A 15,952-nucleotide genomic window follows, 5' to 3' on the forward strand; every position below is an offset into this window, starting at 1 on the left:
AGACATGAACATCAATTGCATATATAATAATCAAATGGAGAAAATAAAATGGCATAAGAACTAGACTAAAATAAGGTGTGCAAACTAGGTTTCTCTTGACTGCTTAGTTTACTGTGCTTTGTCCTTAGCTGAGGAGTCAAAAGTTCACAGTGTAGCCACACATGGACAGAAATAGAAGCGACCGTGGGAGAAGTGTCTCTGCAGTACACATACTGATCTATCATTCCAAAACTTTCCATGACATAAAATTGACCCTTGGCAAAGAGGGCACGCTACCTTGAAAAATCCGCCAGTCCGGTTGAGTGGGGGGGAAGTGTGTGTGTGTTGGGGGGGGGGGGGGGGTGAGGTGTGTATCTCTTTCTACCATTCAGGTTGTGCACTTTTAAAAACCTGGAAAACAGAAGACTGTTCTAATGTTAATTTACTTGAGGGCTGATCGAGTGATGTTTAGCTTGAGACTGTCGATATTAATTATGCATCTAGTTTATTTACTTCTTCTGTAGTTCAAATGTTAGTTTCCTGTAAAAGTAGGATGTCAATATTGTGTTTATTTATTATGTTGTTTATATAATGTGTTTGTCCCTAGCCCCCCCCCCCCCCTGATGTTCAATGTTGCCAGAGTTAGCATGAATTATTTGGGGTTTTCTTTCGAACATCTGTTTCTGGAGGGCTGGATGGTGGTGGTCTTTTAACGCCAAACTTTCCAGCCGCTGGTTTGCTATCCCGTTGGGCCCTGGTCACGACCCTTTGAGGTGGCTTTACTGTAGGTAATTGATTTTTACTTGAACTGATTGCTTGACTATATGACAGTTGACCTGATACCTTTGTTGCTGATATACTTTGTGAGCTTTTAATTTCCTTTAGCGGTTTCGTTGTGTTTTCTGAACTAGTGTTATCTTGAAGAATATCATTTATTGTTTCGTCGACAGCCTCCAAATTTTCTTGATTCCCATCTTTTTGAGACCCTGTTACTATGGAATTTATGATCGCTATTGTCTCCATGGCTTCGGCCTCTATGGTGGTTTCTGTTACGCTTTCGTTAACTTGCTGTGATGCTGCAGTAGTATGATGTGCTTCAGTTTGGCCATCTACTCCAAAGGCATCTTCTACCTCTCTATGCCTTGCTTCTCTAAGCATTTGATTTTGTCTTTCTCCGTCAACATCATAACTGTCTCAATGCTTTAAGAAATTTCTATTTTTACTTAGATGCTCCCTAACTTCTTCTTTATCATTTGCATCCCAAGGCTCAATTGCCCTGTACTGTCCGTCTACTAGCTGGACGCCGTCAAGAGCGCGAGTCCTCAAATGCTCACACATTTTAGGCAGGTGCCTGTCTGTGTTGCAGTGGCAACATTGCACCCTCCTCCCATTGAGGATTATAAGGACTCTGCTCTCCTTGTTGGCCTCATTTGTAAGTATAATATAGTGTGGGACACTCTCCACATCTTCTTTCTCCAGAGAGATGGTGAATTGGACCACATTTGATTGGTCTATTCTCTTAAATGTTGGTGTTGAGTCCTGACTGCTTATAGATTTCAGAATCGCCATTATATCATCGTCGCTTGTCTTGGAAGGCAGCCATTTCAGCATGCCCCTTTGCCCAGATTTATCGGCGTGGGTTATTGATATTCTCTGCACTCTCTATCTGGATGTTACCCCAGGTGGCAAATCTCTGTGAAATTCTTTTAGGTGCATTTTCTCATATAGTTCCTTTGATCTAATGGTGACATACCATTTACGCAGTGTCCCATAGTTATACAGACCTTCAAATTCAGCTGGTGATAGGCTACATAACATACATAGCTCTCTTTTTAGTTCGTCAGCTGTGAGGGTAGCTAAAGAAAAACCCTCTTCTATGAAAATCTCTAGAGTTTTTGGTGCATGTCCTGCCATGCCAAACTTAGGCAGGAATAGCCGTTTGATGTATTTTTCCGACATAGTTGTGCGTGAGGCCCACCCGGGGCCAGGCAACACACACAAGAAAGAAAAAAGGAAAAAAAGTACTTACAATGTATAAAATGTGAAGAAAAAAATAATAACACACACACACAAGGTTCCAAATGGAAATTAACACGAGTTTAAATAAGTAGAGATGAAATTAAATTATTCTAGTACTAGATCTAGTAGAAAGAATATCCGGAATAGAATTAATGCTCTGTTTAAAGTTCATTCAAGCGCAACTACCAATCAATATATCAATGTTATTAAAGAATATTTCCAGGATAGACCTATCTACCTAGAATTCAGGCATACATTATCTATAATTAATTTGTGTTCTACTGTTTTAGCTGCTTCGTTAGAATATAACACACATTAAAATAATAAACACCAATACAATTTTGATAAATCGTTAAAGATAGACTTTTTTTCATAGAGGTAATATTTGCTCCAGGTTCTTATTCTGTTGTATTAATGCACACATTGAAGAATAGGGGACTTAAAAAAACATTAAAAAAACTTTACCTTAAAACTTTCTTCTCTCCCTTAAACGCAATTTCTTTTAAAAGTTTGAAAACATGTCCATAGTCTATCCGTATCCATACAATATGTTTGCAGTGTTCAGATGTTACAAGCTTGACTAATCTCTGCTACTTTGTGAATTGGTTGTAGGGTATAAGATGGGGTTGTGGGGGGTGTAATGTTGGGAGGAGGGGGGATCCACAGATGGGGTAAAGTCCGGAGTCTTTGGGTTAGGAAATTCAGGAGTCCAGAGCACCGTGGTAAAATCTAACGTTGACCCCTGACCTTACCGCACCATCGAATCTGCAAGTCCAAGTTTGATGTCAAATGTCATCCCAAATCACAGTGTCTTAGTTACATAATAATATGCAGATATTTTATTGAATGTCGACAGTTTTTGACTTACTGTAAACTCAACCAGAGCAGACATGTAGCCTTCGATCTGTGGCTTAAGCGAAGATTTAAAAAAAAAATCTTGAATACATCAGCTCAGTTAGTTGACAAGCTGCGATCTTTATTGTTGACATGGGTGAGAAGAATTTTTTCTTATTTTTTACCTCCGCAGTGTGGCCAAATAAAATAAAGATTATTAATTTCTTTAAATTGAGAAATTGATTACATTTTTCAAAAATTATCTGCATAAATTGTAACGTTGAAATTTTAAAATATTGAAGTGAATTTAAATATTGAAGTAAACGTGTGTATGAATACTGTGTATTGTGTCATTAGTTAATCATGTTGTTGTGGGTGGTGGGGAGATGGGGTGGGGGTATGAATACAATCCGTATAACAAATAGTTTTTAATTTTTGAAGACAAATTATGCAGAAGATAATAAACCGGTCAAGTTAATGATTGACAGCTTCCGTCTCTCGTGTATGGCGCGCTAGTCTGTGAATTGTAAACAAAATGAAAGGTGTTCGCCGAACTTTAGATAGATTCGTATAATTAAAAGACTATCTTTTTTAAGCTATGTGCTGAAGATGCTCGATTGAAAACTTGGTGGAAATATCAAGAGATTGTTGGATCATGTGGAGAAATGTACGAATTCCATAGCTAACGTCTTCTCTCAAGTGTCAAAGTATTTTTGCCATTGTTAAGGCACGCTCATCTAAATTCTAAATCAATGTGTACACGTCAATAGATGTGTTGGTTGGTTGAACTTACACATGCTTGTCATCTCGCAAGATGTGTTGGTTGGTTAAACTTACACATGCTTGTCATCTCGCAAGATGTGTTGGTTGGTTAAACTTACACATGCTTGTCATCTCGCAAGATGTGTTGGTTGGTTGAACTTACACATGCTTGTCATCTCACAAGATGTGTTGGTTGGTTGAACTTACACATGCTTGTCATCTCGCAAGATGTGTTGGTTGGTAAGACTTACACATGCTTGTCATCTCACAAGATGTGTTGGTTGGTTGAACTTACACACGCTTGTCATCTCGCAAGATGTGTTGATTGGTTAAACTTACACACGCTTGTCATCTCGGAAACTGGACGTAATATTTGTTTAGTGTTTAACATTCGGGTATCAACACAGTGCCTTGCATCAACTCAAGCAGAAAATGTCCTTGACAACAGTGTAACGCTTGCCCCACGATGTTATCCCATTCCATTCCCAGGGTATGCCCTATCCATCCCCATTTATAGGCTATAATATCCCCGTCTATTGGCTGTTGTTTGGTGTTTTGCCGCAGATCTTCGTTTAAAATTGTGTCTGGCCATCTTATCTTGAGGATCTGTCGTAAACATATCTTTGTGGACGACTGTACTCTGTCTGTAATTGACTTGGCAACCCTCCCACGTATTCTGGGAGACAGAAATTCTCGGTACAAAAGTTAAATTATTTCTAATCGAATCGATATTGCCGTGGTCAACGTGACAACAACCTAATCGATACCAAGTGAGCTTCTAAAATAATTTCATCCACGATACCTAGTAAACCTCTGTGATCATTTCATCCAAGTGAAACCTTGAAACCAAATCACATCGATACCCAGTTGACTAATGTTGGCCAAATCTGAAACGTCTACACTTTAGGGTTAAAAACATCCTCCTATATTATCTCTACTAATATTACCAAAAGTAAAAGTCTTGGTTGGTCATTCTATTTCAGTGACGTTATACAGTTCAAAATAAATGTTATATTTCTTTTTATTAAAGACGTAACTACATTTATAGGCTAAATACAATTTAACGTATTTGATTAAATTCCCATAAAAATTTAGTTAAAAAATTTATTTTATGTTCAAACGATATACTTATGTTCTTCTAATGGCCATTGGCTAATTTTTAAACGGTAGTTACCATTAGAGCGAAACGTTAAGAACAAAGTTTTAAAATCTCTATTGATTCAAGTCTCGCTAGCCTGGCGACATGTGTGTGACTTGGAAGGTGTTTTATGTGTTGTCTGTCTCCACGTGAAAGCTTGCTGAAAGTCTCACATGACACACACAATCGTATACAAGGTTTTTAAAACTGTTCTATAACATTTTTGTTCCAACAATTGAGTCTAGAAAACAAAATTTAATATAATGTATTTGAATGAAAATAACGAGTTCAAGAACAAACAAGAATAGGATTGTATTTGTAGGACTGGTAGTCAATAAATAACGGTAGAACATAATTAATCTACGGTTGGAGGTAAATTAATGGTCATTATATATCACATTACTGTACAGGCATCGATGATTTAATATGTAATGTATAAGTTAAGCAAGGAATGTTGTGTGACCATACGTCTTAAGTATATATATATATATATATATATATATATATATATATATATATATATATATATATATATATATATATATATATATATATATATATATATATATATATAGGCAATATATTTACACATAAGTTTATACATTTTATTTACATACATTCATATATACACGCGCACCTGTCCATCGTTTATCTATACAAATATACGCAGCAATGTAGCATATGTTACATAATCAAACATATTTTTATATGTTTATGTTATTTATATTCAAATATTTATAAATGTAAATATGTGTATACATGTATATATATATATATATATATATATATATATATATATATATATATATATATATATATATATATATATATATATATATATATATATATATATATATATATATATATGTATGTATATATATATATATATATATATATATATATGCATATAGTCTTATATAATTATTGCATAATTAAATTTATCTCTGCTGACTGGTTTGATGTAGTCTTTGGCGTTGTCTTAAAGAAATAGTTCACGTGACCTAAACGTAACATTCATACAACACCATCATCAACAATAACTTGATCCCAGGATCCCGTCCTATTGACACAGTCATACACTGTGCTGATGACTAGACCAACACGTCTGTCTAAGGCGTCAAGGTGAGGTTCTGTTAATATCGGAGCTAAGGGGTCGGAGCTTAATGACATCCTAAGTAGTTGACTGAGGCTGTCTGGTCCAGTGTAAAGTTTAACCAACTTGGCAAGGGTAGATAACCGAACTTTACAACACTGACGAACTGGAGCCAAGCATGAAATACAATCGTACTTAGATCGGCCAAACCTGTTGACGGACCAAAATGTGGGGATGAAAAAACGTTTTAAAATATCTTTAACGAATTATTGTTTTACTTTAAAAATGATGATAATAATGATGATGATAAGGATTAAATTAGTAAGATCATAAGTTGAGTTTAAAGATAATTCTTCCGTGCGTCTGGTACAAATCAGTGGTATGGATATCAAAGATTGTTTAAGATAGTTTTTGTAGCATAAAGTTATGTTGTGTTGTTTTATGCTGTCTCGTGTATCTATACCCATACAACAAATGTTTATTTGTCCGTGTTTGCCACATTATGCTTATACTGTGACAGATATTGTGTCAAGTATTTTTTAAAACTTGTATGTGACACAAGTCTAAAAATTAACAACTTTCAAAACATGAGCTATACATTTAACTCCTATTTCATTAGCATTATGTGTCGCCGGCTATTCTAAGTGTTCTCCCCCTCTTTGCATCAAACCTGGGTCAGAGTTCAAACCACACCCAGCTGGCTAATTTCCAGAAAGTGATTAGGGCTGAATAGAAAGACTGACTCACCCTCTGCCGTTGTCGTAGTGCACTAAGAAGGTGTCGTTACCAAACATCTTAAACGTTTCTATGTGGTGTCTGTCGAGGTTACCTGGGGAGGGTTTGTTCTATTGTCAATTTAAACAACACACAAACACACACACACATATATATATATATATATATATATATGCATAAATGATATATATAAATATATGATATATATATATATACACACACACATATATATATATATATATATATATATATATATATATATATATATATATATATATATATATATATGATATAAATATATCATGGCTTACCCTGCAGAAAGTCAAACACCGCGAGGTCCGTCAAGTCCAGTATAAAACGACCTTGGTACTCAGGTACTGGCTTGACATCCGTCTCACAAAACGACTCGTTGTATTCCCATTTTACCTGTGGAAATAAAGTTGTATTCCCATTTTACCTGGGGAAAATAAAATTGTATTCCCATTTTACCTAGGGAAATAAAGTTGTATTCCCATTTTACCTGGGAACATAAAGTTTATTATTTCTAATATACCCAGAGGAATGCACAGTGCCATACCTTCGTATTCATGTCATACGATCGAACATAAGGATTCAAAAAGGAGTTTCCTGATTCTTCCAGGCTCCTGTTGGGCAGGAAAGCAGAGACGGAGCCCTCGATGAGGTGGGGGTTCCCACAGAGCGCGTGGCCCTGTGTGCAGTAGTCCTTACAGCTGCCGAAGAAGCAGGAGTTACCAACTGCAAACAACAACATTAAAATAGTTGGGGCCTCTGGTGATCATCGATTCACTCATTTCTATACATAGTAAATTTAACTACACACATATTTCTTTCGGCCAATAAAAATAGACACTTATCGAATTAAAACCTAATCATATAATATTTAAACCAAGAAACATTCGTTTTAAGTATTACCATTTTAAACCTTATAGTCCATGGAGCAGGTGAAGTAGAGTTCATCTGTTTCAGAGAACTTATCAAATGAAGAGATAGTGTGGTCAGCACTATGCCCGGTGACCTTTCATCCAGGTACCCTACATAGCTGGGTGGACCCAATGACGTTTTACGTACTCCTGCCTTGAGCCCGAACTCGAAACTTACGGTTAACAGTCAAAAGCTCTACCGATAGACCAAACCGTCCCAAAACATCAGGTATGGAAGATTACTAAATATATTGTTTAAAGCTAAAAATATAGTTGCTTTCTTTCAACTCCAATCGAAGCACATGAAGACTGTTGAGGTACCATCAAATTTTTCAATACCTGGAGATCGGTGAGCTACCAACAGATTATAGACTTACCTGGAGATCGATGAGCTACCAACAGATTATAGACTTACCTGGAGATCGATGAGCTACCTATAGATTGTAGACTTACCTTGAGATGGCTGAGTTACCAACAGATTGTAGACTTACCTGGAGATTGCTGAGCTACCAATAGATTGTAGACTTACCTTGAGATGGCTGAGTTACCAATAGATTGTAGACTTACCTGGAGATCGATGAGCTACCAATAGATTGTAGACTTACCTGGAGATCGATGAGCCGTCGGCTTGATGTTTTCGTCCCCCACCATGATCAGGTCACGTGTGATGTTGACGACCCTCCCGACGGTCGGGGGGACACGGTAGAAAGCCAGAACCCTGCCCCGAAAATTTCACGTTAGCAAATAGACAACTTTATTAGATAAACCTTACAGGACACTAGTACAAAAATTTCACGTTAGCAAATGTACAACTTTATGAGATACACCTTACAGGACCCAAGTACAAATATTTCACATTACTCAAACAACAAAATGATGCACACTTTTAAAGTATCCTTTCCCTGAATATCAGGCTAATAAATAAAAAGCTTTATTACAGATAAACCTCCCACAACCACTAATGTCATGTCAGTAGATTATAAAGATGGTGTAGCATTAAAGATAGACATGTCTAATGAGTTCATGCTCTTGTCAGTCTAACTGTAAACTATGTTTGTCACATGGGGTTAACAAGCTTGACAAAATAAACAACTTTGGTACATTTTAGCAATATTGAACAAAAACAACATACATATTAGTCAAAACGAACAACATTGGTACATTTTGGCAACATTGAACATGAAAACAACGTACTTGTCAAGATGAAAAGCTGCTATCTCGGCTGTTGGTCTCTCAATGTCACTGAAGTAAAAATGGTTGGGTGATGCCTCTTGCTCTTTTGGAGTTCTAAGTATGAAAAACGGATTAAAATTTCTTAAGGTGTGTCCACTTTAGACGCAGCTATTGGCTAATGATCTCAAAGTTAAACAGAAATTACTTGAATCGTATACACTTAGGACGGAGCTAATGTCTAAAGTATAAAAAAAATGGCGGAGCAGATTTGGCTGAGCACAGTTTGTATTATGACAAACCGTCAAACAAAATTTATTTAGGTTTCACCGTCCGGCTTCGGTACATCGTAAAGGCAACTACGGAATTGATCTGGTCGTGTTTTGTGCACAGTCAGCCTATAGTAGGGAGACTAAAGACTGAGGGACGGTTTAAGGCTGAGACCTTCACAATGATTGGGTTAAGTATTCATTTCTCTCCCCACATGAGGTGGGTGTATACATGAGGCTTCACATCTATCAACATCATGGTATTGTTATTAACACGATGCTGTAGTTACTTCATCAAACACGGCGGTGAAGTATCAACATCAGCGGCACAGCAACCACCACAGCAGCAAATTTATCAACATATCGTTTTTCTAATCAATATGGTGATAGATATATTTATAAAGAGAAAAAGCAATTTCATTTTTAGAAATCACAGTTCAACAGCAAAGCTGTGGGTATACAGGGTTCAAAAAACGTATTGACGTCAGGCTTTCAAGCATTTTTGTGTCACAAATAACTGTATTGATTAGGTTAACTTCACTCTAGTATCGCCAGCTGACTGTAAGCTAAGCTAATCGGTGAAATAAAAATGTATTCTCTTATGCCATTGAAAGGCTTAAAAAACTTAGAACTTAAATTCACATAACTTGGAAACAAAAATAATTTATCGCTCATCAATAATATTAACGAAAATATATACCATATGTGCATCGAAAGAACACTTATGCTAAATACACTTACACAACCTTACATAAAAATTATACATACACATGACGAATTTATCAAATATACTTACATAATTTCGAATATACAAAATACACTTATATGACTCAATTATAACAGATACAATTACATACAACAATTATACTAAATACACTTACACTATTCGATTATCCCAAATATATTTACACTATTCGATTATACCACATACGCTTACATAACTTGATTATACCTTGTCCTAAACACCACCAAACTATCACAAGCTTAGAGTATGTATTAGATATCAAATGCAGCTCTCCACACCATCATACACTTTCAGAGACGATGTTCCATTAACCAACGATAATGTTGGACTTCCAAACCCAAGTGTACTTTTACCGAATTACAGACACCGTGCTTATACCGAGTAGAGACTTGCATTACAAACCCACCGTGCTTATACCAAGTAGAGACTTGCATTACAAACCCACCGTACTTATACCAAGTAGAGACTTACATTACAAACCCACCGTGCTTATATCAAGTAGAGACTTACATTTATTTTAACAAGACCCATGAAGCACGTGACACATAACCTTTCACCCTAAAGACCCACCCACATGGGGATCTATCACTGAGATCATTTGTCCTGGGATATTTTGTCTGAGATCATTTGTCCTGGGATATTTTGTCTGAGATCATTTGTCCTGTGATATTTTGTCTGAGATCATTTGTCCTGTGATATTTTGTCTGAGATCATTTGTCCTGGGATATTTTGTCTGAGATCATTTGTCCTGGGATATTTTGTCTGAGATCATTTGTCCTAGGATAATTTGTCTGGGATATTTTGTCTGAGATCATTTGTCCTGAGATCATTTGTCTGGGATATTTTGTCTGAGATAATTTGTCCTGAGATCATTTGTCCTGAGATCATTTGTCTGGGATATTTTGTCTGAGATAATTTGTTCCTGAGATCGTTTAACTTGAGATATTTTGTCTGGGATATTTTGTCTGAGATCATTTGTCCTGAGATCATTTGTCAGGGATATTTTGTCTGAGATCATTTGTCCTGAGATCATTTGTCAGGGATATTTCGTCTGAGATCATTTGTCCTGAGATCATTTGTCAGGGATATTTTGTCTGAGATCATTTGTCCTGAGATCATTTGTCAGGGATATTTCGTCTGAGATCATTTGTCCTGAGATCATTTGTCAGGGATATTTTGTCTGAGATCATTTGTCCTGAGATCATTTGTCTGGGATATTTTGTCTGAGATCATTTGTCCTGAGATCATTTGTCTGGGATATTTTGTCTGAGATCATTTGTCCTGAGATCATTTGTCTGGGATATTTTGTCTGAGATCATTTGTCCTGAGATCATTTGTCTGGGATATTTTGTCTGAGATCATTTGTCCTGAGATCATTTGTCCTGAGATCATTTGTCTGGGATATTTTGTCTGAGATCATTTGTCCTGAGATCATTTGTCTGGGATATTTTGTCTGAGATCATTTGTCCTGAGATCATTTGTCCTGAGATCATTTGTCCTGTCGCCCGCCCTACAGTATCAGTGACAGGAGGACCTCTCGCCCTCCAGAACCACCCAGGTGGGAACCTATTGCCCTCCAGTATGACCTACGTTTGCACCTTTCACCCACCAGACGAAGTTGTGGCAGAAGCACCCACCTGATAGCCTTGAAGATGCCTTTGGATCCATCCTCAAAGACCAGCGTAATGGCGAGATGGGAGCTGTAAGGCGTGCTTCCTGTCACAGAAGATAACGTCATTGGATAAGTTGATTTTAACATCATTTTCTGGCTACGTCATTGGATAAGTTGATTTTAAAATCATTTTCTGGCTACGGCATTGGATAAGTTGATTTTAACATCATTTTCTGGCTACGTCATTGGATAAGTTGATTTTAAAATCATTTTCTGGCTACGGCATTGGATAAGTTGATTTTAAAATCATGTTCTGGCTACGGCATTGGATAAGTTGATTTTAAAATCATTTTCTGGCTACGGCATTGGATAAGTTGATTTTAAAATCAATTTCTGGCTACGGCATTGGATAAGTTGATTTTAACATCATTTTCTGGCTACGTCATTGGATAAGTTGATTTTAAAATCATTTTCTGGCTACGGCATTGGATAAGTTGATTTTAAAATCATGTTCTGGCTACGGCATTGGATAAGTTGATTTTAAAATCATTTTCTGGCTACGGCATTGGATAAGTTGATTTTAAAATCATGTTCTGGCTACGGCATTGGATAAGTTGATTTTAAAATCATTTTCTGGCTACGGCATTGGATAAGTTGATTTTAAAATCAATTTCTGGCTACGGCATTGGATAAGTTGATTTTAACATCATTTTCTGGCTACGTCATTGGATAAGTTGATTTTAAAATCATTTTCTGGCTACGGCATTGGATAAGTTGATTTTAAAATCATGTTCTGGCTACGGCATTGGATAAGTTGATTTTAAAATCATTTTCTGGCTACGGCATTGGATAAGTTGATTTTAAAATCAATTTCTGGCTACGGCATTGGATAAGTTGATTTTTAAAAATCATTTTCTGGCTACGGCATTGGATAAGTTGATTTTAAAATCATGTTCTGGCTACGGCATTGGATAAGTTGATTTTAAAATCAATTTCTGGCTACGGCATTGGATAAGTTGATTTTTAAAAATCATTTTCTGACTACGACAGGACAGCTGGTTCAGAAACGGAGAAACAGACTCGAAATCAGAAAAATGAATGGGTTAGGGTGGGGGAAAAACCCGAGAAAATGTAAACAGAGAAACCAACTCCCAACTAGAGAAACGGACGTGTATGTTGTGATGTGAAAAAAGAAGACCTACTTGCAGCAACAATTGTTTTCTTGTTCAGATCTCTCAACAAGTCAGTCAGGTCTGTGCCGCTATCAGGGTCGTACAGGTAGTACTGGTTGATTCCCCTGTGGAACCTTTCCCAGGACCTGTTCCTGTAGACAGACAGCAGTTCAACTTTTTTTTTTATCCAGCCCTCGCGGTAAAGCTTTTTTTTTTAAATCTAGGACTCTCTGTTATTTATTTGTTTTGTTTTGATATAGCGATCGTTTTCGTCGTGAGAAAGTAAACTAAACTGACTGACAGAAGCATGCAGACAGACAGGCATCAGACAGCAGTGGCGTAGGTAGGGGGGTTAGGGGGGTCATACCCCCCCCCCCCCCCCCGCCCATTTACCCTTCTGTTAAAAAAAATTACTATTATAATACCACTGTTACTTGTTTAAATATATTTCTGAATCAGTACATAAGTATAATTGTATATGTATGTTTAGAACAGTCATCTAAACACTGAAGCTATGTTCACTCTGAGCTGGATATTCTCCCCCCCCCTCCCCATCTCACCACCTAAAACGGGACAGGCCGTAATTGTGTAGAGTGACATTAATGTCAAACCTAGGTATACGCTGGGTAGAATAATTGACCTAAAGTGACCGGACAGTGGTGAATTAAGTTGAACCCCCCCTCCCCCACCAACCCGCCCAGAACTGATCTGTTAAGTACATTTGGGAAAACGCGTAATGAGGTACCAAAGTACCATGCCGCCAAAATCATAGCTTTTGAAGCAGGTAAAACTATGTAAATATTGTTTTTGCAATTAACAGTAAAGAGGTGTGTGATCAATAAAGTGATCTAACCCATACCTTATCCTATGTTAAAAATTTGATCATTAAAGAACACAAAAAAACAGTAGCTAGTTGAAGAATGAATTATCTGAACTGCAAGACCAATGTCAAAGTTATATGAAGGCTATCATTCAGAATGTTTCACATATTACATTTAGCTTCTCACTTTGTTTGAAAACAATGGTTTTATACCAACTCTGATTTCAAAATCTTTCATTATGCTGTATGATTTTAGCATTTATGACAATAATATATTTAATTCTGATTATAGATAACACATTTTTGTAAAAACGAATAGTGTTAAACTACTATATTACATACTAAAGTAATTATTGATCTGCTTTGACATTTACAATTAAATTTGTAGAAATATACATATGTTTATTGAGAGAGTGATCGTTTCCCTTAGTTCGCTTGTCTTAATTATTATTCTACGAATCATCATGTCAATTTTTTTTACAAGGATTACAAAACAGATTGTGTTGCGTTCATTGTTTTTGGTAGTATTGTGTGGATATATTGTTTGTTCTTTGTTGTTGTTTAGAGTGATAAATTGTTTTGTTTTGTCGGCCTACATTGTGGTTTTTTTTCTAATTGCTCCAGAGTACTACTTTCAACTTATTTTACTTCATTGTGACGCAATGACATACAACTTAAATATATATATATATATATATATATATATATATATATATATATATATATATATATATATATATATATATATATATATATATATATATATATATATATATATATATTGATGACAATTTTTTACCCTCCCCCCCCCATGATGAGACGATCCTGGCTACGCCAATCTCAGATAGACAGGAAGAGAGAACTAATATTTACCCCGTGATGTTGAAGTATTTCGTCAAGTAGTCCCCACGTTTCCGTAAGATCTTCAGCCTGCCCATGAAATGGCTGTAGGTCTCGGTGTCGTTCAACTGATACACAGACCTGGGTTTGGACAGCCGAGTCTGGAACTGTTTGACCAGCTTGTCCGCCAGGGGTGACCGGTGCCTTGTGACGTGTGACCCACTCCTCATGACGTGTAGGCTGATGTTGCCCGTCCCATTGAGCTACCACACACAAAAATTAAAGCAAAATATAATGATAGAAACAATGCCTTAAAATACAATTTTCTGTCGAACCTGTAAAATTATAAAACGCTGTTCACATTTTTAGAAAATCGAAGCTTGTGGTTCATTTTCATAAACTTTCAGATGTGCTCAGTTTGTTAGGACAGTGGTTCTTACATTCACAAACAGGCTGTACAATAAACAACGAAGCAACTCGGTCACAGAAAAAACATTGAGAATAAACTTTAACTTTACCAGTTGCCTATTAAAATAATCAAGAATCACCTTTACTTTAACTTTACCTGTTGCCCATAAAAAGAATCAAGAATCACCTTTACTTTAACTTTACCTGTTGCCCATTAAAATAATCAAGAATCACCTTTACTTTAACTTTACCTGTTACCCATAAAAAGAATCAAGAATCACCTTTACTTTAACTTTACTTGTTGCCCATTAAAATAATCAAGAATCACCTTTACTTTAACTTTACCAGTTGCATATTAAAATAATCAAGAATCACCTTTACTTTAACTTTACCAGTTGCCCATAAAAAGAATCAAGAATCACCTTTACTTTAACTTTACCTGTTGCCCATAAAAATAATCAAGAATCACCTTTACTTTAACTTTACCTGTTGCCTATTGAAATAATCAAGAATCACCTTTACTTTAACGTTACCAGTTGCCCATTAAAATAATCAAGAATCACCTTTACTTTAACTTTACCAGTTGCCCATTAAAATAATCAAGAATCACCTTTACTTTAACTTTACCAGTTGCTTATTAAAATAATCAAGAATCACCTTTACTTTAACTTTACCTGTTGCCCATTAAAAGAATCAAGAATCACCTTTACTTTAACTTTACCTGTTGCCTATTGAAATAATCAAGAATCACCTTTACTTTAACGTTACCAGTTGCCCATTAAAATAATCAAGAATCACCTTTACTTTAATTTACCTGCGTTAAAGAAAGCGAGAAACCCACTAATTTAACCTGATGCCCACTTAACCAATCAGGAATCACCTTGACCTTACCTGATGCCCACCTAACCAATCAGGGATCACCTTGACCTTACCTGATGCCCACCTAACCAATCAGGTATCACCTTGACCTTACCTGTCGTCCACTGATTACACCGTTGCTAAACATCCTGACGTAGTAGTTGCCTCCATGCTGCAGGTACAACTGGAACGTGAGGAACAAGCAGACGACCAAAAACAGCGCCCTCCAGCGGCACTTCTGTAGCAGCAGAACTCTGGTTACCATCGTTACTTGCATCAAAGCTTGTCCTAGATCACAAAGGCAGTGTAACTAAACGAAAAAGTAGCACGTCAACTCAATACGAAAGTCACAACTTACATATGAAACTAGTTTAGTGAATTTAGTATAAAAATCTCCACTAAATAAATGAAACAAATTTCGACCGTGAATTTCCACACTTGCTATCGTGAAAGCCGTAAGGTGTCGCCTAATCGCTAAATAGATGTTCAAAGCTGCGCCAAATATTTTTTTTAAATTGTGATGTCTATAAACAGTTTTAAAATCTATTATGAGCGGA

General features: G+C 36.4%; 1 protein-coding gene across 1 annotated transcript; it reads right to left on the reverse strand.

The window, feature by feature from the left end:
• Positions 1–5,648: 5,648 nt before the first annotated feature.
• Positions 5,649–15,660, reverse strand: LOC131949690 (extracellular serine/threonine protein CG31145). Its single transcript, XM_059311549.1, has 10 exons — positions 15,511–15,660; positions 14,163–14,392; positions 12,500–12,621; positions 11,323–11,401; positions 8,696–8,788; positions 8,107–8,219; positions 7,138–7,316; positions 6,872–6,986; positions 6,573–6,654; positions 5,649–6,035 (listed from the first exon to the last, which is right to left on the reverse strand). The coding sequence occupies exons 1-10, from the start codon at positions 15,658–15,660 to the stop codon at positions 5,747–5,749; spliced, it is 1,452 nt and encodes a 483-aa protein (XP_059167532.1). The 3' UTR covers positions 5,649–5,746.
• Between the last annotated feature and the right edge of the window lie 292 nt (positions 15,661–15,952).

The sequence above is a fragment of the Physella acuta genome, unplaced genomic scaffold (assembly GCF_028476545.2).
Source record: "Physella acuta isolate Inbredline_101_S28 unplaced genomic scaffold, ASM2847654v3 ptg000709l, whole genome shotgun sequence".
In the NCBI taxonomy this organism is placed as follows: Eukaryota; Metazoa; Mollusca; class Gastropoda; family Physidae; genus Physella; species Physella acuta.